Source organism: Chlamydomonas reinhardtii, chromosome 14 (genome assembly GCF_000002595.2).
Source record: "Chlamydomonas reinhardtii strain CC-503 cw92 mt+ chromosome 14, whole genome shotgun sequence".
NCBI classification, from domain to species: Eukaryota; Viridiplantae; Chlorophyta; class Chlorophyceae; order Chlamydomonadales; family Chlamydomonadaceae; genus Chlamydomonas; species Chlamydomonas reinhardtii.
Genome location: NC_057017.1, coordinates 4084539 through 4102327, shown reverse-complemented (window position 1 = coordinate 4102327; position 17789 = coordinate 4084539). Strand labels below are relative to the sequence as shown.

Genomic DNA, 17789 nt, shown 5'->3' with positions numbered 1-17789 from the left:
CGAATGAGCTCTGAGCCCAGGGGCATTTTCTTGCCAGTAGAATTGTATCGGTATACTTTACAATGTACCTCCACAGCTATGCGAAGTTCACGCGGGACATGCGAAGCCATTATTTATGCGGAGGAAGGCTCAAGGCGGGCGTGGGTAGCCACAAAATGCTTATTATAACACGGTCAAACGTAATATGTACATGTCACTCTTGCTCATCGCCTGTAAAGTTTCGCGCGCTTTTGGCCTCCGTACACCGTACGCGCTGCTGGGGCACCTGCCAGCACCCTGCGCCAGTCCCTACTCAGGACGACCTGCGCACGGCCCTGCGCCAGTCTGCATGAAGCACCACCCTAACTTCATGCGGACTCAGCCGCTGACGGAGCGCCGGCATGCTGAGCGAGTGCCGCCTTGCGCTCCCGCCTCTCCCGCTTCTCCTGCCGCCTCCGCTCCCTGTCCGGGTCCTTGTCCATCTCCTTGTCCTTCTCCTTGCGCCCCTGCTTTTCCTTGTGTCGGTCCTTGCGCTTGCGCTTGTCCTTCTTCCATAGGTACGGGGAGCCTTCCGTGCCGCCGTCTCCGCTACCGCCGCGCTCGCTACTGTTGCCGATGCTGCCCGCGGCGGCGGCAGGGGTGGCGGTGCCGGCCGACCCAGTGGCAGTGGCCGCCGCCGCCGCACCTGGCTGAGGCCGCTGGCTCGCTACTTGCACATGCCGCTGTAACAGGGCCCCCGGTGGCGCCAGGGCAGCCGGCGACCCCACGGCGGGGCCCCGCAGCTGGGCCAGTGGCGTCTGCTCCGCAGCGCCTCCGCCAGCCGGGCTGCTGTTCACCCCCTGCTGGCGGCGGCCCGCAGGCGGGCGCGAGCAGGCGCACAGGCACCAGGCGTCAGTCAGGTAAGGGGAGCGGTGCCTCAGCGCGTAACGCAGGCATGTCTACACGCGGCGAGAGATCAGGCGCGCGAATGCTGCCGGACCTGCTGCCGTCACCTACAAAATGCCACGCGGCTATGCCCCTCCCTCCCCGCCCTGCTGCACTCACCTCCAGTGTCAACCGCTTCCACCCGGGGCCGCCAGCGCGCTCGGCACCGCCCCGTTGCCCGTGAGCTGTGCCTGCTGCCGCCTGCACCACATCCAAGCTGGGCGTGGCCGGGCCGCCCTGCTGCCGCGCCTCCTGCCGCTCCTCGCCCTGCTCCTGACTCTGCTGTCGCTGCTGCTGCTGCTGCTGCCGCTCCTCCGCCCGCTGGAGCCGCCGCCGCTTCTTGGGTGACTCCCGCTCCCGGTCCACTGGTGCGTGTGCATCCGAGGGGTGCGGCTAATGGGACACACACATGGGGGGAGGCAGCTCGTGTCAGACACAGCTCTCGCTCAGGAGAAGGCATGGAGCCCAGCCCGCACAGGCTGTGGCGTGCAAGGCCCCGCATCCGATTCCGCCTTGGAAGCCGCCCGCCCCAACACCATCCCGCCGTGGTCCGACCAGGCGCCCACCCCAGACGCGCACCTCGGGCTCGGCCACCTCGATCTGCAGCTCTGCCGGAGGCACCGCCGCCATCACGGCTGCAGCCGCAGTAGCTGCGGCCTTGCGTGCCCGGCCGGCCGCCTGTGCCGCGCCTTGCCCTGCCAGCCCCCCAGCTGCCGCGGCTGCTGTCGCATCGCTCGCCAGTAGCCGCCCAGACGGCCGGTCGGTCCCCTCCCGGGCCTCCTCCGTGTCGCCTTCCCCCGCCCCGCCCGGGTCCTGTTGCCACTGCCGCTGCACTCCCTGCAGCTCCAGCTCCTGCTCGAGGCGCCGCCCACCGCCCAGCGCCTGCTGATGCCGTCGCCGCCGCATCGTGTGATGCTGCAGAGGGCCCGGGTCAGGGCCCCGGTCCGGAGGTGCGCTGCCTCCCGGGTCGGCAGTCTCGGCACCGTCTGGGCTGGCGCTGGCTCCGCCTCCTGGGGACGACGTGCCGGTGCCTGCGGGCTGGTGTCCAGGCGCGGCCGCGCCGCCGTCAGGTGTGCGCGCCAGATCTCGCACCCCATCGCGGCTCCTGTCGCGCGTGGTTGGCAGCACCTGCTCAGCTGCGCTGCCTATGCCGCCAGCATCCGCGCCAGAGCCTGCTGCCGCGGCGCCTGCTCCTCCCTCCATTGCTGGTCCGGGCAGCGGCGGTGACAGTGGGGATATGAAGCCGGCAGCGGCGCCGCCCTGCAGCTGGGGCTGCTGCGGCGGCTGACGGGGGTCCCGTGGAGACCTGGCCTCATGCAGTTGCAGCCTGGGATGCGGCGCGCCCTGGGCGTGATGCAGGTGGCCGCTGATGCCGCCACCCTGGCGCGAGGTGTGGGGCTGGAGGCGCGGCGGCGGTTGCGCCACCGAGCCCGACGCCGCAGGAGTACTGGGCGGAGGCCCCAGCGCCGCCACCGCTGTGGAGGAGGCGCCAGCGCCGGCGGTGGCGCCAGCACCCGCGCCGCAGCGGGCAGCAGGTGGCGCGGTGCCGGGAGTGGGCAGTGTGCGCGGGCCGCGGGGCGCCGTCGGCGGTGTGGCGCTGAAGTGTCCTCCCGCCCCTGCTGCCCCCACCCCTGCTGCCGCCCCCACGCCGCCCGTGTGGCCTGCAGCCGCTGGGCTCTGCGCCAGCTGTGCGGCTGCGGCCCCACCGCCCTGCGGCCCCAGCCCCAGCCCTCCGCGCCCATCACCTCCTGCGTGGCGTGGCGCGACGGCGGCTGTGCCGGGTGGGGACTGGAGCGGGCGGCGCGGCGGCGGTACCCGGAAGTCCGCCGGTGCGGCCGCCGCGCCTTCCACCGCCACCTCGGCCGCCTCCAACGAGGCAGGGGCGGTGGTGGCTGCAGGCCGCCCTTTGCCAGCGCTGCCTCCTGCCCCACCTGCTGCCCCTTGGTGTGCGGCGTGCAGGGCCGCGCTGCGGGCCGCCTCCGCATCATCGCCTAGCCCCGACGCCGGCCCCTGCCCATAGGCGCCGCCCCAAGCCGCCATGCCAGCGGCGCCGTGCTGAGCTTTGCCGCCGCCGCCATTGCCGCCGCCGCCCCTCCCGCCCCCACCCTTGCCACCGTCCAGGGCACTGCCCGCAGGGAAGGACGTGTGCTGCCGCTGCGCGGCAGCGCCACTGGGGTCGGCGCCGCGGGTCCGCCCGCCGTGTGCAGCACCGCCAGGGACCGCGTCCTGGGCAGCGACAGCAGCCACGCCGACATCTGCCGCCTGCTGGCCCTCCCCCTCCTCCGCCCATTCCCACTCCTCCTCCCCCTGCTCCCCCTCCGCGCTCTCCTCCTGCAGGCCCCCCTCCTCCTGCTCCTGCTCCCCCTCCCCCTCCTCCGGGTCGGAGCTGTTTGCCCCGTGCCCGACAGCCGCCGTCGCCCCACCCGCCGCCGCCCCACCCCCCACTGCGGCTGTCCCGTACACGCCTCGGCCCCACCCCCACCAGGCATCCAGCAGGCACTCTAGCGGCAGACCAGGGCCCGGCCGCTGCTTCTTGGCACCCTCCTCTTCCTCGGCCTCCTCGGCCTCCTCTTCCTCCTCTTCCTCCTCATCTTCCTCCTCCTCCTCCTCCTCGGTCGCCTCTCCCTCCCGACCTGCCGCCTGCCGTGCTCGCCGGCTCCGCTGCAGCCGCCGCTGCTGCGCCTGGTACCGCTCCACCAGCTGCGCCGCAGACACACGCGGCGCCGGGGCGCCCGCCCCCGCCGCCTCGCCGCCGCCGTCCTCGCCGTCGCTCTCTGCCTGCTGCCGGCGGGCGCGGCGGCCGGAGGCGTCAGCGGCATCGGCGTAGTGGCGGTCCAGCAGCCCGCGCAGCCGGCGCTCAACGCGTGCCTGCAAGGTTTGAGGCGCCAACTTGGGAGGTGGAGAAGCGGCGCGCAGAAGTGTTTGCAGGTGCGTTATGGGCTGATGGCTGATGGCGGCAAGACTGCGGCAGGAATGCCGATGCGGATGCAGCAAGCACGAGCCCGTGCGCGCGGTATTTGCACCCACCTCTTCCCAATGCCGCGCGGCTAACCCGTACCTATCCCGCCGCACACATACACACGCGCACACTCACCCACAGGCGGCTCGCGGCCCGCCCCGCCGCGCCCCCCTCCAGCTCCCGCTTCAGCTGGCTGACCGCCGCCATGTTGACCGCCCGCGCCTGGCCGCCCGCCTTGTCGCCATGAAGGGCCAGCAGCGCCGCGACAGCCGGGTGGCGGCGCCGCTGCCGCCGGTGCCCCCGCAGCCGATGGCGCTGATGCCGCGATGCTGGCCCCGCGCCGCCGCCCCCAGTGGCCGCCACCATCTTGTGGAACCAGCACACCAGCAGGTTGTAGGGGTGCAGCGCCCGGCCGCGACCGCCGGTGCCCCCACCCTGGCGAGTACCGCGGCCGCGGCTCCTGCTCCTGCTCCTGCTGTTGCTCCTGCTCCTGCTGCGCGGCATGGCGCCCGCGTCCTCCTCCTCGTCGTCCTCCTCGTCCCGGTCCTGGTCCTCGCCGCCGCCACCGCCCGCACCCAGTTCCTCTTCCGAAGAGTCGGCTTTGTGACCTCTGCCGCTGGCGCTGCTGCCGCTCTGCGCCCCTTCCTCGGTGTCTCCCTCCTCAGCATCTGCCATGCCATCTGCCGCGCCGTCGCTGCCATCACTGCCAGCCCCAAGCTGCTCATCCTCATCTGCGTCGCCATCCCCACTACCAACATCTTCATCCACATCTGCAGCGTGTGAAGTGCCGGCCCTCGCGGCGGCCCGCTGCTGGCCACGCCCGGCCCGGCCTGCCGCCGCTCGGCCGCCAGCTCGGCCGCGGCCGTGCTTGCCCACCACGGCCCGGACCTGCGCCCGAGACAGGCCGATCGCGGCCGCTGCACTGTCGATAAAGCTGTTTAACGAATGCTTCGCAAGCCCCAACAGAACCAGTATATCGCCCTTGGTGACGGGCGCTGCGAGTGCGGACATTGCTCGCGGTGATGGCGTGGTCGGTCAGCCGCTTTACAGTGGTGAGCCCGAAGTTGTGTTTGCATGCATGCGGCCTACCTACGCGATGTCAGCTAAAGCTGTCCACAGGACAGAGACTAAGGCCGAGCAAGCGCACTAGTTGGGTTCATGGGTGTTGCAGTGGGTACCTTGCAGCTGTGCAGAAACCAGGGGTTGCAAAAACTAGTGTATACATGGCCTTGTGAGTGGTTGATATTCAAATCATCGTCGGTGCGAGGCGCCACCGCATCAAGAAAAGTCGATCAGTTTTGCCGCCCAGTGACCGAACCGCCTCCCTTGCGAACCGTGAGTCGGCTCTACAGTCAAACACCAAAGGCAAGGTAATCATAAGCCCATGCTTATTTCGCAATATAAGCACACACCGCGCCTTGGCTTGGCCAAAGCGGTTTGCCTAGCCAGGCCTAGCTCACTCCCTCCGGAGTTTGCTCCGGTCCCTCCCAAGGTCCCTCCTTTCCTCCCGAGGCAGTCTAGGCACCAAAGGCTCACTCCCTTCCTCCCCTGGTCCTCTGTTACATGCAACGCCGCCTGTTCTCCTGGTCTCGGGGTTAGCGAGGCCCTGGGCCCCGCATCATCCGGAATTGGTACAAAATTCCAGGCGCCACGCCCCGCCCGCACGGAGCGGCCACCTACGGCCGCCATCCATCGACGGGTCCAGTGCGTGTGCAGCTCACACCGGGCCGTCGGAACCACCACTATCAATGCCACTGTCCATGTCAGTAGACACAGCCGCAACCTGGGAGTCACTGCTGGTGCTCGTGCAGCTGCTATCATAGCCGACACGTGCAGGGCGGCGGCCTCGCGACGACCGATGCTGAGGCCCCTGGCCGTGCCGCCTCAACCCCTGGCGCCGCACCTCGGCAGCTCTCCGCCGTCCCCCCACCTGCTCTTCCTCCCGTCCCCCCGCCTGAGGCTGCTGCTGCTGCTGCCTCCTCGCGCGCGCACACGCCGCCGCCAGCCGCTTCCGCGCCGCTGCCTGCTGCCCCGCCTGCCGCTCCTCCTGCTGCCGCTGCTCCGCCTCCGCCGTCAGCCGCTCCAGGCGCCGGGCCAGCGCCGCGGCGTGGCGGCGCGGGCAGCTGGTCACGTAGGACTGCGGGCACCAGGCAGGTGGGAGGGAAGCGTGAGAGGGGCGGCGGTGGCGAGACGCCAGCTGGCCTTGCCTGCCGCGCACTTGGGGCACGTGCGTGCCCCAAGGGTGGTAGCCCCAAGGGTGGCAGCCCCTTGCTCCAACAAGCCCCTCGCGAAGCCCCCCGCCACGTGCCCCCCCACCTGCAGTGACATCGGGGCCTGGGGCGCGGGCTGCACGAGGCGCGTGGCCCGCCCGGCCTCCAGCGGCGGCGGCAGCAGCAGGACGGGCTGCAGCGGCGCCAGTACGAAAACACCGCACGGCATAGCGCCGCCACTGCCACCACCACCACCACCACCACCACCACCACTGCCGCTGCCGCCGCGTGTGCGTGTGCCTTGTGCCTTGCCTCCTCCGCTGCGGCTGCCGGCGCCGCCCCTAGCGGCCCGGCCCCTGGTGTCCGCTGGCAGCTGGCTGGTCGCGGCCGGCACGGAGCGCGGCAGCCCCAGTGCGGCCCTGCAGTGTCCGGGCAGGTAGATGGCGCCGGCCGCCAGCACGTGCAGCGCCCAGTCCCAGTCCATGCGCCGCAGGTAGGACTGGCAATGGGGAAGGCGGGGGCAGGGGCAAGACGGGGCTTGCAGGGTGCGGGCGGGTTCCGACGCCGCACACACATCTGCCGCCTGCATGCGCCGCTAGCGGCCCTTCCTTATCACCCTGCGCGCCAACAAGTAAGCAATGCCGCCCAACCCGCACAGCCCCTCCCCACTTCCCCTGCCATCGCCCCCCCTCCCCCCGCCTCACCTGGCTGTACATGATGAGCGGCACGCCCGGGTTTGCCGCCGCCACCCGCAGGAAGGCCGCGCGCACCGGCGGCAGCGCGGCGGCGTCGTCGGCGGCCAGGCGCAGCACAGCCAGGCCCGAGCGCCAGGCGTCACTGGGGACAGCAGGAGGGGGGTTGGGGGGCAGCGCAGGGGCGGGATGGATGGAGGGGCCGGATCGCTGGGACGGCCGGCCGATGCAAGCAGGTTGGGCGAGTGCGCGAAAGGGCCGCTCTGACACCCGCCAGGACGCCCGGCAGGGACACACGTGCGGGCTGTTGCTGTTGCTGTCGCTGGTGCGGCTGGCACTCACAGGTCGTTGGCGGCGTCTGCGGCCCGCTGCGCCTCCGCGCCGCAGCCGTACATGGAGCCGAACAGGTGCTGCTGGCCGTCGGCCTTTTTTTGGGGGGGGGGTGAGGGGGGGCACGGGAGTGAGGGGGATAGTGCTAGATCACGCGCAATCCGAGACCCCATGCGGGTCGGACAGGCATAAGGGATCACGCAAATGTTGCAATGCAGCCGCAGCACATCTGCATCGTGCGGCAAACGCACGCGGGTGTGGAGGCGGGCGCCCACCTGCATGACCGCGCCAAAGCGCGAGGCGGGGTCGGTGGCGCCGCCCAGCGGCCTGAACAGGCTCACGTCGGGGGCCGCCCAGCGCCGCCGGCCCGGCAGGCTGCGAGCCTCAGCCACCCAGCGCGGTAGCGGCCCGTCGGTGTCCGCCGCTTGCGGCTCCGGCTCCGGCTCCTGCTCCGGGTCCTGCTCCGGGTCCAGCTCTGGGTCCTGCTGCTGCTCTTCCGGCTCCTCCCCCGACTGCCCCTGAGTCCGTGCCGGCTCCCCTTCCGCCTCACCGCCTGTACACCGCCCCAGCCGCAGCCCAGCGTACTCAAAAGCGGCAAGCGGCAAGTGGGGCAGCAGCACACGGTGACTGAACCTGGAGGGAAATCACGCACCGCAATGCTGCTACGCACTGGCTTGCATCAACCGGCCCCCGCCCCTAGGTCTCGGTCACGCCTACCTGCACAGCCGCTGCCGCTGCTGGTGTCACTGCTGGTGTCACTGCCGGTGTCACTGCCGCTGCCGCTGCCGCCGCCTGCTGCCTCTCCAGCGCTGTGCGGGCGCCCCCACCCCCAGCCCCACCTGCCCAGCCCCCTGGCCGCCGCCTCCACCCGCCGCAGGCCACACAGCGCTGCGGCCACACGCCGGTCGCCGCCGCCAGCAGATGCGGCTGGCCCCCTGCCCTGTCCCCTGCCCCCTACTTGCTCAGCTTCCCCCTCCGTTTGCCGCGCCCCTCGCTGCTCCGAACCCTCCACTCCTGCTGCCCTACTGCCGGCGACCTGCGCCTGCGCCTCTTCTGCCTCCTCCTCGTCGTCGTCGTCCGCGTCGCCGTACGCGCCGTGATATGCCCGATGCCGCGGCCGGGGCGGGGGCGGCGGGGGCGTGCGCGGCGACGCTGCCGGCGGTGCCGTTCGCTGGCCCCCCATAGCAGCGGCGCCCCGGGCAGGTGGCGAGAGCGACAGCGCCGCACTCGTGTGCCGCTTCTTCACAGCTACTCCCAACTCGGCATGCAGCTGCTGTTGCGCGGCGCGCCGCTTGGCCCCGGCCCCAATGCCGCCGGCAGCATTCATCACCTGCTCGCCAGCTGCCGGTGCTGCCGCCGTGTTTCCAGTCGTGCCCGCTTGTTCCTGCGCCGCCGCCCGCTCCCCCAGCTCGGACAGCAGCCTGCTGCGCTGCGCCTGCAGCGCCGCCGCCGCCGCTGCCAGTGCGGCCTCGCAGTCGGCGTCCAGCCCCGCCGTCAGCGCGCGTTCCAGAGATGTTGGCGGCCGCGGTGCCGGCAGCACTGGGACCTCTGCGTTTGCAGCCCGCGCCCTTGTCCGCCTCTGCTGCGCCGCCTGTCCGGCGCGCCCATCCCCTGGCCCTGGCCCCGGTCCTCCGCCGCCTGCCGCGCCACAGCGGCCGGTCCACAGCGCTGTGGCGGGCCCGGCCTTGTAGCGGTCCAGCAGGCGATGGCGGGAGGTGAACAGCACGTGCGCGCCGCCGCAGCCGCAGCGCCAGCAAACTGCAGGCGCGACGGGCCAAGGGTGTGGGCAAGTCCAAAATGTGGCGGGAGAGGGACGCAGGCAGCTGGCTGTTGCCTACACGTGCGTGTGATTCACACCTTTCCTCCTGCAGTAGGCGATGCTGTGCGAAGGCGACTCCAGCCCTAAATGGTTGTTCAGCGAAGCCCACAGGTGCGAGTCCAGGAACGTGACGACCGATTGCAAGGCTGCATTGTGCGGGTCGCTGCTCTTAAGTGGCATCGCTTGAGGCCTGTAAGGTCGGGGCTAACTTAAAGCGGGCCAAAGTTGTCGAGCAAATGGATGTTGCACCCGCGACCGGTTACATAGTGCTCATTTACATGCATAACATGATAAAAATATGAAAGCATTAAATCTACAAGCCTTCCAAGCACGGTCTCAAGGTTTCGCGCCCAAAAAGGACACAGGCGCGCTGGCAGCGCGTATGCAATGCCGCAGTATAAACTGTATGAGTTCGCAAGAGTAGTAACGAGTAGCCTAAGGCTCCCTAGCAGGCCAGGCTGCATCACTCCGTGTGGCGCTTCCCAGTCTCGAAGCCCCCGCCAGCCCCGCCACCGCGCTCCCAGTCGCCTGGCGGCAGGCCCTCGCCGTACCTGCGACAAGATTATAAACGGGTTGCGTTCGTAGGGTGAGCCTCTAGGTGGATTAGCCGCTAGAGCTATGGCTCGTGCACAAACCCGCCAGCCACACCTGCTTCCTCATTCCCCATGCCCCGGCGCGGACTCGCATCGACGCATCCCGCATCCCCAGCCGCCCCCCCGCCGCCATCCGCCACCCCCGCCCACGCCCACCGGCGCATGAAGGCTCTGTCGATGCCGTCCTTCCAGCGCCATAGAAGCGGCCCCGTCAGATCCACCGCCAGCCCGCCGCAGCCGTTGAGCAGCCAACCCAGCGGCCACTCGGGGCCGTCGTCCTCGTCCTCGGGCCGCCCCGACCCCGCCGCCGGCCGTGACCCCGCCCCTGCTCCTGCACCAGCCGGCCGCTTGGCGGCAACGCCACCGGTGCGGCTGGCCACACAGAAACGGCCGCCTGCCAGGGGGCAGCAGGGGCGGGGAAGCTTGGGTTTGTGAGGTGAGAAAAGTGGAGGTCGCTTGTGTGCACAGGGATACACGTACGGCAGCATGCCGTGACCCGCTGTGTGTGTGTGTGTGTGTGTGTGTGTGTGTGTGTGTGTGTGTGTGTGTGTGTGTGTGTGTGTGTGTGTGTGTGTTACTAAAAACGAAACGAAAGCCCGCCCAGACGACGGTTGCGCGCGCGCGCGCGCGTGTGTGTGTGTGTGTGTGTGTGTGTGTGTGTGTGTGTGTGTGTGTGTGTGTGTGTGTGTGTGTGTGTGTGTGTGTGTGTGTGTGTGTGTGTGTGTGTGTGTGTGTGTGTGTGTGTGTGTGTGTGTACACAAAGGCAGGCTGGTCTTGGCCCCAAGCGCAGGGCTGCCACTACGTCACCACACCCGCGGGACCCATGCCTCACCTAGCGTGATGAGTGCGAGGGCCGTGGACTGCGTGCACAGGGAGCAACACACACAAGAACACACGCACACGTCAGGAGGCGGGTGGGCGGCAAGCGGCTTCAGGCACCTCAGGGGTCATGCAACTGATCCGAGTGATACAGGCGGTGCCGCACTTTGGCCACCCATCACATGGGAGCAATTACTACGGTATGCAGGAAATCCCAGGGAACGGTTTGACCCGGTCCTCCACCCCGATCTCCCGAGCACACAGACGCAGATACACACACACACACACACACACACACACACACACACACACACACACACACACACACACACACACACACACACACACACACACACACACATAAGAGCACGTCCACACACCTGGGGCGTGAAGGGCTCCAGGGGCCGGCCCGCCAGGTGCGCGGCCAGGTTGCGGGCAAGGGGCGGCCCCTGCGGAGAGTGGGCAGGGCGAGCGAGCGGCGCCATGGGTGTGGGCGGCGAGTAACCCCTGTGTGGACGCCCGAGAGCTCCACACTGCAGCCTCCCCGCCAACTCACGAGCGCCACACAACCCTGCCGCCCGATCCGCCCCACCTATCTGGCCTCCACACCCTGGCCCCTCCCCCCCCCCTGCTCGCCCCCTCCCCCACCTGGCGCACTGCGAACACGCCGGCCTTGGGCCGCGGGTGGCGCGTGACCGTGGCCACGTCGCCCGCACCAAACACCTGCGGGGAGGCAGCGGGGGTGGAGGCAGCGGGGGTGGAGGGAGTACAAGACAGCACCGAACATTCCAAAACCGAGCCTGGAGAGGGGAGGGGGGCAGTGCTCCAGGGGTATGGGAGTGGTTTGGCTGCGTGTATGTGGGTCAGTGCACCCAGTGGCGTACCCGGCTCCACCCGCGAGCCGCACACACCGCCCCGCACCGCCCCGCACTGCAGCGCTGCACACCTCAGCCCGGCCCAGCGGCCTCCTGCCCCGCACCTCTGGCGGGCCGCCCTCCGCCTGCAGGCAGTCGTTTAGCGCCAGGAAGCCGCGGCCGTCTGGCAGGAGCCCGTGGCGCGGGGCGGGGCGGCGTGTGTGTGTGTGGGTGGGTGTGGGTGGGTGGGTGTGTGTGGGGGGGAGGGCGCGGGGCGGGGCGGTATGCGGTGAGGGAGAGTGGATGGGTCCGGCACGACGCAGACGGGCAGTTTGCGCAGTGTGCGGGCAGTTGAGCGGGCATGTACACTGAAGCGAAGCCGGCCGTGAACCTTACCCTGACAGGCCCCGCACCCAATCAATCACACACATCTAGTCACACGCGCCCGCCCCGGGGATGTCCAGCCGCTCTTCTCACCCGTGGGCAGCCCCGACGCCGCCACCCATTCCGGCGGCGCCGCCTGGGTGCACCACAGCACCTCATCCGCGGTGAGCACCTCCTGCACCTCCTGCACCTCCTGCACCTCCTTGCCGCCACCGCCGCCACCGGTGCCGCCGCCGCCACCACCGCCGCCACTGCCACCCAGCAGCCGCAGGTGCAGGCGGCCGGGGGACGCGCTGTGGGGTGGCGATGCAGGTGTCAGGGGTAGGTGCGGAGGAGGTGGGTGAGGTGGGGTGCGGAAGCACCTACCGGTAATCCCAGCTGTTCGGACTTAACCAGCGCCCGGGAGTGGGCACGGCCCAGCCCGCCTCCCGCCTCACCGCGTGACCTCGGCCCGCTGCCGCACCTCCACGCCCAGCCGCGCCTGCAGCAGCCGCGCCACCAGCCGGCGCACGTGTGGCGGGTGTCCGGGCAGCAGGCCGCCGCGGCACACCAGGCTGGGGGCGCACGTGGGAGCCGCACAGGGGGGTGGGGGTGGGGGGCAGCGGGGGCAGGGCGAGCGGCTGGGGTCAGGGACTGGGCAAGGCCCGCACGGGCGTACTCAGCAAAAGCTACCGTATTTCCTTGAAACGCACCTGACCTTGGCCGCCGCGCACTCCTTAGGCCAGCCGCCTCTCAGCCTCTCCTCCTGCGCATGTGGTCATTCAGAGGCTGCGTTAGGAAAGCACAAGGGCTGTGTGTGTGTCCGTCGCCATTCCCGGCAACTTCAGGCCACCCCAATACCACATGCTCCTGCTGCTCACCTCCAGCCGGTACCGCACTGCCGCCGCCAGCTCCACGCCGCCCGCGCCGCCGCCCACCACAACCACCCGCACCACAGGCCGGCCCTGGCCCTGGCCCTGGCCCTGGTGCTGGTCCCCCTCATGCCGCCCCGCACTGGGCTGCGGTGACGTCTTGGCTGCGGCGTCCCTGCAGGCGGCATCTCCAGTGTGGCGCGGCTTAAAGGGAGTAAGCGGCGCAGCGGCTGGAGGCCAGCACTTTCTTCGTGTGCTTGCGTCCGTCTGTGTGTGCGTGGGTGTGGGTGCATGCCAATGCTTCACGCGCACCCGTGCCCGCGCACGCGCTCCGCCCACGCACCTGTACCTCTGCAGCAGCCCCTCAAACCTCCGCACGAACCTGCGCGAGTTGCGTGTTGTCACCGGGTGCAGAGCAGCGCCACACAAATGCGAGGTCAGTACGGGGCATGGCGACAGGGCGTTGGGAGCACAGGGCGGCCCCTGTCTTGTCGACAGGTGCGGAGGGGCAGGAGGTGCCCCGCCATCCCGCCACCCCCAAACAGCCGCACACGCACGGAAATGCACGACCGCAGCCAAAACCCTTCGCTGCGCTCCACCCCCCGCCACCCCCCCCATACCCGTCGATGGGCTTGACGGGCGTGGCGTGTTCCTGCGCTCCCGGCACACCACGCACCCCCGGCGTGATGCCGGTGTTGATGGACAGCACGGACCAGCTGACCGCGCCGCCCCACCGGCCCGACGCCCCCGGCGCCTGCGCCTGCGCCTGCGCCCCAAGCTGATTGGGTGCGGCGCCGCCTCCGGCCCCACCGTCGGCGCCGGCCTGTGCTGGTTGCCCGGTCGGCTGCGGCGGCGCCTGGGCGGGCGGCGGCGCCAGCAGCACCCGGCGGCCCTGGTGGTTGGGGGTGAGTGGGTGTGACCCCACCGCCAGGATCAGTGGGCGACGCAGTGGTTTGGGCGTGGTGCATGGGTATCAGCTGCCCTGCAAAGCGCGCAGGACACTGACTGCTTACCCAATCACATCCCCCATCCCTCTTTCCCCGCCGCTCTCCGCACACACCTTCTTCCTCGTAGCCCACTGCACGTACACCGCTCCCCCCACCCCACCCCACCCCACCCCACACCCTAACCCCACCTCACACCCACCCCTCACCCCCACACCCCACCTCGCGCACCTCCAGGTCCAGACCGGTGGCCTCGCCCAGCACCAGCCGCGCCCCCGCGTAGGCCGCCAGGCGCTGAGCGGGCAGGGGGGGGGGAAGCATGGGAAGGACAGCGGGAGGGGCAGCCGTGGTGGCTGGAGTGGGGACAGGCATACCGGACAGGACGCCATGAGAGACTAGGTGCCCGGTGCCATTCCGCAGCCTCTTGCCAGCCTCATGCCGCCGCCCTCCTGCAACCCCAGCGCTGTGACCCCACATGGCCATTCATGCGCCCAGAGTAACCCATCCCCGGCCCCATTCCCCGCCCCACTCCCCACCCTCCAGTATCAGGCCCTCCGCCTCTGCATGAACGTAATCCCCCGTCTTGGGTTCATTGGGATTGGAGTGAACCAACCCGTTCCCCCCGCGCCCCCTCCTCAGGTGCCTGCCTGCAGGTCGATGTGCACCTCCTCGAAGCTGTAGAAGCCCGCCGCCCAGCCCGGCAGCATGCCGCTGTACGGCGTCCAGCGCCCGCGGCTGATGAGCGTCACACGCGCTGCAGAGGCTGATGGTGGAGGAGGAGGAGGAGGAGAAGGGGCCGTGGCGGGCATCGGTGGCGCGTGAGACGGGGCAGCCTGGGCGGCGCCTGGTGCGGGCGAGGTCGCACCAGCTAACCGGTGCTGACCCCACGCCCGCAGCACTTCCACATGGCTGTGACCTCCGCCCAGCAGCACCAGCTCCTGCTAGTTTAGAGAAAAGTAGAAGTTACAAAGATTGGTGCAATTGCTGGCCTCTTGCGCTGCGAGCGTGCCCCGGCGTGTTCCGGAGCCACGCACCTTTGGGTTGACCGTCGTCTTCATGTATGTCGCAGTAAAATATTTACATACTGTAATCAAATAGTTTTGAGGTTAGCTCTATGGTCGAAGCCCAAAGCTATTCCCGCTGATTTGCAAATTGCGATCCAGCACCCGTTGCGATCCACGCCGATGCCAACAAGGAAGTCCCTGAAGAGCTTTTGCCTGTTCCCTGACTTTCAACCAGTTAAACAATTCTCGCGTATATATTGCAAATGTTGCGGGAACGGAACGGCTGAGCTTCTGCCAACCAATTTGATTTGCGCTTGTCTTACCTTCTGTGGACTTGACATTGGTCAGTAGCATATGTGCGACCAGCCTGGCGAGCCTGCAGGTGCTGCTGCCAGACTTGGCCGGCAACAATGGCGCGCTCCAGCCCTGACCGAAGTCGTGGGCCGACTCAAAGCCAGGGTGCGCTAGGCATGAACATTTAACAATTATTCACTTTGATTGCAAGTCTGGAGCAGGCGGCGAAACCGTGCCGTGCATGAACATGCACCACGAGCCCTCCTGCCTGTCCTGCCCCATCGCGTTTTCTGCAGTTGCGAGACGACTGCATGCGGCAAGCTCGGCAGCGGCGTGAGGAGCTCAAGCAGCGGAGCCGCGCCTCGGCTCTTGGGGGCTGCGAGGCATCGCCGTTGCTGGCGCCCGTTCCGGCGCAGGTTGCGGCCCCCGGTGCGGCCGCGTCCATCGTGGCCCGGGACCTCCAGGCAGGCGTGGATGCGGGGCTGGTGGCGGGGCTGGTGGTGGTGGTGGTTGCAAGGGTTGATGCAGTGGTGTGTGGGGGACACCAGTGCATGTGGCGGGCGTGTGTGTAGCCAGCTAATCGTGGTGCACGGGCAAAGGGGGTGGCGGTGGTCGTGCTTGGCCGCAACTCGCGCAGAGCGGCGGGACTGCTGCGTGCTTCGGGCGCAGTCGTCTGCCTCCTTCCCCTTGTGCTCCTCTGGATACGGCTCCCGCGTCTCTCGCCCACACCCGCCTCACCCGCACCCGCACCGCCCGCCCTGGTTGCAGGCGGCGCTGGCTGCTGCGGACGTGCGGCAGCTGCTGGCGGCGGAGGCGGCGGCCATGATGGCCACCGGGGCAGCAACTGGGCCAGCTGGGGCGGAGGCGCGGCCAGGAGACGGCGCAGGGGTAGCGGCAGTGGGCCCCGGGCCCACAGTGCAGGCGGTCCTGTACCCGCCCGCCGCACAGGCGCCTGAGCCGCCCGGCCCCGGACCCGCAGCCGCGTTCCAGTCGCCCCAGCCGCCGCTGCCGGCCTTCGGCGCAGCAGCTCAGTGCCAACAACCACAACCGCACCAGCAACTGCAACCGCAACCGCTCAGCAGCCCTGCACTGGCCTTTCGCCAGGGCTTTGCCACGCCTGGCGGCGCTGGCCACCACGCCTCACACCCGTCACCCTACCAGCACCAGCGGCAGCCGCCCTCCGCGGTCACGCCTGCCCCCGGGCTCGCGCCCGCCCCCGGGCTCGCGCCCGCCCCGCCCGACCCCTGGGACGACCCCTTCTTCACGGGCGAGGACGGCCAGCCGCACCCCGAGGGCGAGGGCGAGGGCCAGCAGGGGCAGCAGGGGCAGGGGGGGCCAGCGGCGGAAGGAGGGCGGCAGTTGCAGTGGCAGGGCCCGGGTGGGCTGTGCGGAGCGCTGGGGCTGCTGCCGCCCGGGGGCCTGACTGGCGGCTGGGGCGGCGGCGGCTGGAGTGAGGCTGAGCTGGCGGCTGCGGAGGCGGAGGTGCGGCTGGCGGTGTATGCGGCCATTGCGGAGCAGCTGCAGGTGCGGTGGTCGTGTGGTCGTGTGTGGTCGGGATGCGCCGATGCGTGCGCGCAGGGACTCGCGCGAGGGAGGAAGGGAGGATGACTGGAAGGCATGCACCGGGGGCTTGGTGCGGTGGATGACCAGCGTCGATACGAGGCATCATTGGGTATGGCTGGATCCTTGCGTAGTTGGTCGCGCTCTGCTTAGGTGTGCCGGAACTGCCAGCGCTGGAACTCCCACTACACCTCGCCCCACCTTGCCCGCCGTCCAGGCTCTGGAGGAGGAGGAGGCGGCCTACCTGCAGGCGGCGGCGCTGGCGGCGCAGGAGCAGGAGGCGCAGGAGCGGGCGGAGCAGCAGCAGCAGCAGCCGTTTGGCGGCCCCATGCCCATGCCCGGTGGCGCCACTGGCGGTGGCGGCAGCAGCCCGGGCGCTGGGACGGCCTCGGGCTCTGGGGCGGTGCTGTGCCCAGTGTGCGGCGGCGCGGCGCTGGTGGCGGTGTCGGGCGTGATCGCCTGCCCGGCTGAGCGCTGGCAGCTGGACTGCAGGCAGGAGGGGCTGGGGCTGGGCCACCTCAGGCAGCGGCTGGCGGCGGCATTCGAGGTGGGTGCATGGCCGTGGTCGCGGGCAGTCGTGCATGCATGCGGGGGCAGGCGCTACTGTGGGCTGCGACAAGGGGCAGTGCGTAGCGGTGGGGTGCGTGGCAGCGGGATGTCGCGTCGTGGGCCACGCACAGCCGCCCGCGGCTTTGCTGTGCCGGTCCACACTGTCGCCCCCATGGCCACTCCCCGCAGGAGCACCACGCCAGCGGCTGCCGCGGCGCCCTGCGCTTCTGGGTGGAGGGCGGCGGCGTGTGCGGAGGCGGAGGCGGAGGCGGACGCAGTGGTGGGGGTGGCTCCCGCACACCCGCGCTGCCGGCGGGGGAGGCGGGCATGGGCGGGGGCGCTGAAAACATGGACGCAGAGTGCAGTGGAGGGGTTGGGGGCGGACCTGGGGGTGGAGCCGAGGGCGGCGGTGACCTGTTGGCTGCGTTGAGGCTGGCTGGGGCGGGGCCGGGGCCGGGGCTGGGTGCTGTGCTGGGGCCGTGCATGATGGCGGCGTGCGACAGCTGCGGCCGCCTGAGCGTCGTGATGTGACGTGATGTGAGGCGATGTGAGGCGCTGCAACGTGAGGGGCAGCCGGGCACACGCCCCCCGCAATCATACGGTAAACCGATGAATGTAATACCAGTCACCACCGCCCGACAGTGCTGTGTGCATTCACGGCACCAAGTCCACTGTGCCCAACGCAGCTAGCTGCCATATATGTTGCAGCAGCGCGTCCGCGCCAGTGGTGGGTGGTGTGTCCGGCGGCGTGTCCGGGGTGGGTCAGGTCGTGTGGGCGACTGAGTAAACCCCATGTAAGGCATGTAGAGACAAGCTGTAGCAGGGATCCACGGAACGCTGTTGAATGGACTTGACTGTTCGTGCGGTGCCTTCTGCAAGCCACAGGCGCACGCAAGAGCGCCCGGGGGCTGGCTCGATCGTACGCGCATGCAAAAAGCGAAATCAGTAAAATCGGTCGGCACCTGCCAGGGCCGGTCCCCCCTGTTCGGCTCACCCGCTCCCACCGATCCCCACCGATTCCCAC

The 17789-nt window shown here is 69.8% G+C and overlaps 4 protein-coding genes across 4 annotated transcripts; 1 reads left to right on the top strand and 3 right to left on the bottom strand.

Annotated features, from left to right (window-relative positions):
- Nucleotides 1-45: 45 nt before the first annotated feature.
- On the bottom strand, nucleotides 46-5052 carry CHLRE_14g633904v5 (uncharacterized protein). Its single transcript, XM_043070475.1, has 5 exons — nucleotides 3998-5052; nucleotides 3386-3771; nucleotides 1483-3289; nucleotides 1024-1296; nucleotides 46-818 (listed from the first exon to the last, which is right to left on the bottom strand). The coding sequence occupies exons 1-5, from the start codon at nucleotides 4871-4873 to the stop codon at nucleotides 348-350; spliced, it is 3813 nt and encodes a 1270-aa protein (XP_042917147.1). The 5' UTR covers nucleotides 4874-5052; the 3' UTR covers nucleotides 46-347.
- A 48-nt stretch (nucleotides 5053-5100) lies between these two features.
- Nucleotides 5101-9122, bottom strand: CHLRE_14g633901v5 (uncharacterized protein). Its single transcript, XM_043070473.1, has 7 exons — nucleotides 8952-9122; nucleotides 7812-8852; nucleotides 7370-7647; nucleotides 7107-7189; nucleotides 6777-6909; nucleotides 6179-6571; nucleotides 5101-5999 (listed from the first exon to the last, which is right to left on the bottom strand). Exons 1-7 carry the CDS (start codon nucleotides 9091-9093, stop codon nucleotides 5580-5582), a joined length of 2490 nt encoding a protein of 829 aa, XP_042917146.1. The 5' UTR covers nucleotides 9094-9122; the 3' UTR covers nucleotides 5101-5579.
- A 53-nt stretch (nucleotides 9123-9175) lies between these two features.
- Nucleotides 9176-14532, bottom strand: CHLRE_14g633900v5 (uncharacterized protein). The gene is made up of 15 exons (XM_043070472.1): nucleotides 14393-14532; nucleotides 14006-14296; nucleotides 13590-13652; nucleotides 13035-13306; nucleotides 12758-12796; nucleotides 12424-12589; nucleotides 12256-12308; nucleotides 12001-12117; nucleotides 11657-11856; nucleotides 11305-11363; nucleotides 10974-11048; nucleotides 10706-10774; nucleotides 10339-10366; nucleotides 9663-9900; nucleotides 9176-9464 (listed from the first exon to the last, which is right to left on the bottom strand). The coding sequence occupies exons 1-15, from the start codon at nucleotides 14414-14416 to the stop codon at nucleotides 9377-9379; spliced, it is 1782 nt and encodes a 593-aa protein (XP_042917145.1). The 5' UTR covers nucleotides 14417-14532; the 3' UTR covers nucleotides 9176-9376.
- A 100-nt stretch (nucleotides 14533-14632) lies between these two features.
- Nucleotides 14633-17396, top strand: CHLRE_14g633850v5 (uncharacterized protein). Its single transcript, XM_043070471.1, has 5 exons — nucleotides 14633-14821; nucleotides 14953-15120; nucleotides 15425-16180; nucleotides 16434-16763; nucleotides 16955-17396. Exons 2-5 carry the CDS (start codon nucleotides 14968-14970, stop codon nucleotides 17294-17296), a joined length of 1581 nt encoding a protein of 526 aa, XP_042917144.1. The 5' UTR covers nucleotides 14633-14821; nucleotides 14953-14967; the 3' UTR covers nucleotides 17297-17396.
- The last annotated feature ends 393 nt before the right edge of the window (nucleotides 17397-17789 follow it).

Excerpts from the sequence above, each read along its gene's own strand:
- CHLRE_14g633904v5 (XM_043070475.1), bottom strand. The coding sequence starts at position 4,873 with ATGTCCGCACTCGCAGCGCCCGTCACCAAGGGCGATATACTGGTTCTG. Across the intron at positions 3,290-3,385 it reads GAGTGCCTGCTGGATGCCTG|CTCCGACCCGGAGGAGGGGG; the intron begins GTGGGGGTGGGG and ends CGGGGCAAACAG. Across the intron at positions 819-1,023 it reads GGAAGCGGTTGACACTGGAG|GGGGTGAACAGCAGCCCGGC; the intron begins GTGAGTGCAGCA and ends CGCCGCCAGCAG.
- CHLRE_14g633901v5 (XM_043070473.1), bottom strand. The coding sequence starts at position 9,093 with ATGCCACTTAAGAGCAGCGACCCGCACAATGCAGCCTTGCAATCGGTC. Across the intron at positions 8,853-8,951 it reads CGCCTACTGCAGGAGGAAAG|TTTGCTGGCGCTGCGGCTGC; the intron begins GTGTGAATCACA and ends TCGCGCCTGCAG. Across the intron at positions 6,572-6,776 it reads CGCTCATCATGTACAGCCAG|TCCTACCTGCGGCGCATGGA; the intron begins GTGAGGCGGGGG and ends CCCCATTGCCAG.
- CHLRE_14g633900v5 (XM_043070472.1), bottom strand. The coding sequence starts at position 14,416 with ATGAAGACGACGGTCAACCCAAAG. Across the intron at positions 14,297-14,392 it reads AGACGACGGTCAACCCAAAG|GAGCTGGTGCTGCTGGGCGG; the intron begins GTGCGTGGCTCC and ends CTAAACTAGCAG. Across the intron at positions 11,049-11,304 it reads CGGAGGGCGGCCCGCCAGAG|GTGTTTGGTGCGGGCGACGT; the intron begins GTGCGGGGCAGG and ends GCCTCCCCGCAG.
- CHLRE_14g633850v5 (XM_043070471.1), top strand. The coding sequence starts at position 14,968 with ATGCGGCAAGCTCGGCAGCGGCGTGAGGAGCTCAAGCAGCGGAGCCGC. Across the intron at positions 16,181-16,433 it reads CCATTGCGGAGCAGCTGCAG|GCTCTGGAGGAGGAGGAGGC; the intron begins GTGCGGTGGTCG and ends CCCGCCGTCCAG. Across the intron at positions 16,764-16,954 it reads GGCTGGCGGCGGCATTCGAG|GAGCACCACGCCAGCGGCTG; the intron begins GTGGGTGCATGG and ends CACTCCCCGCAG.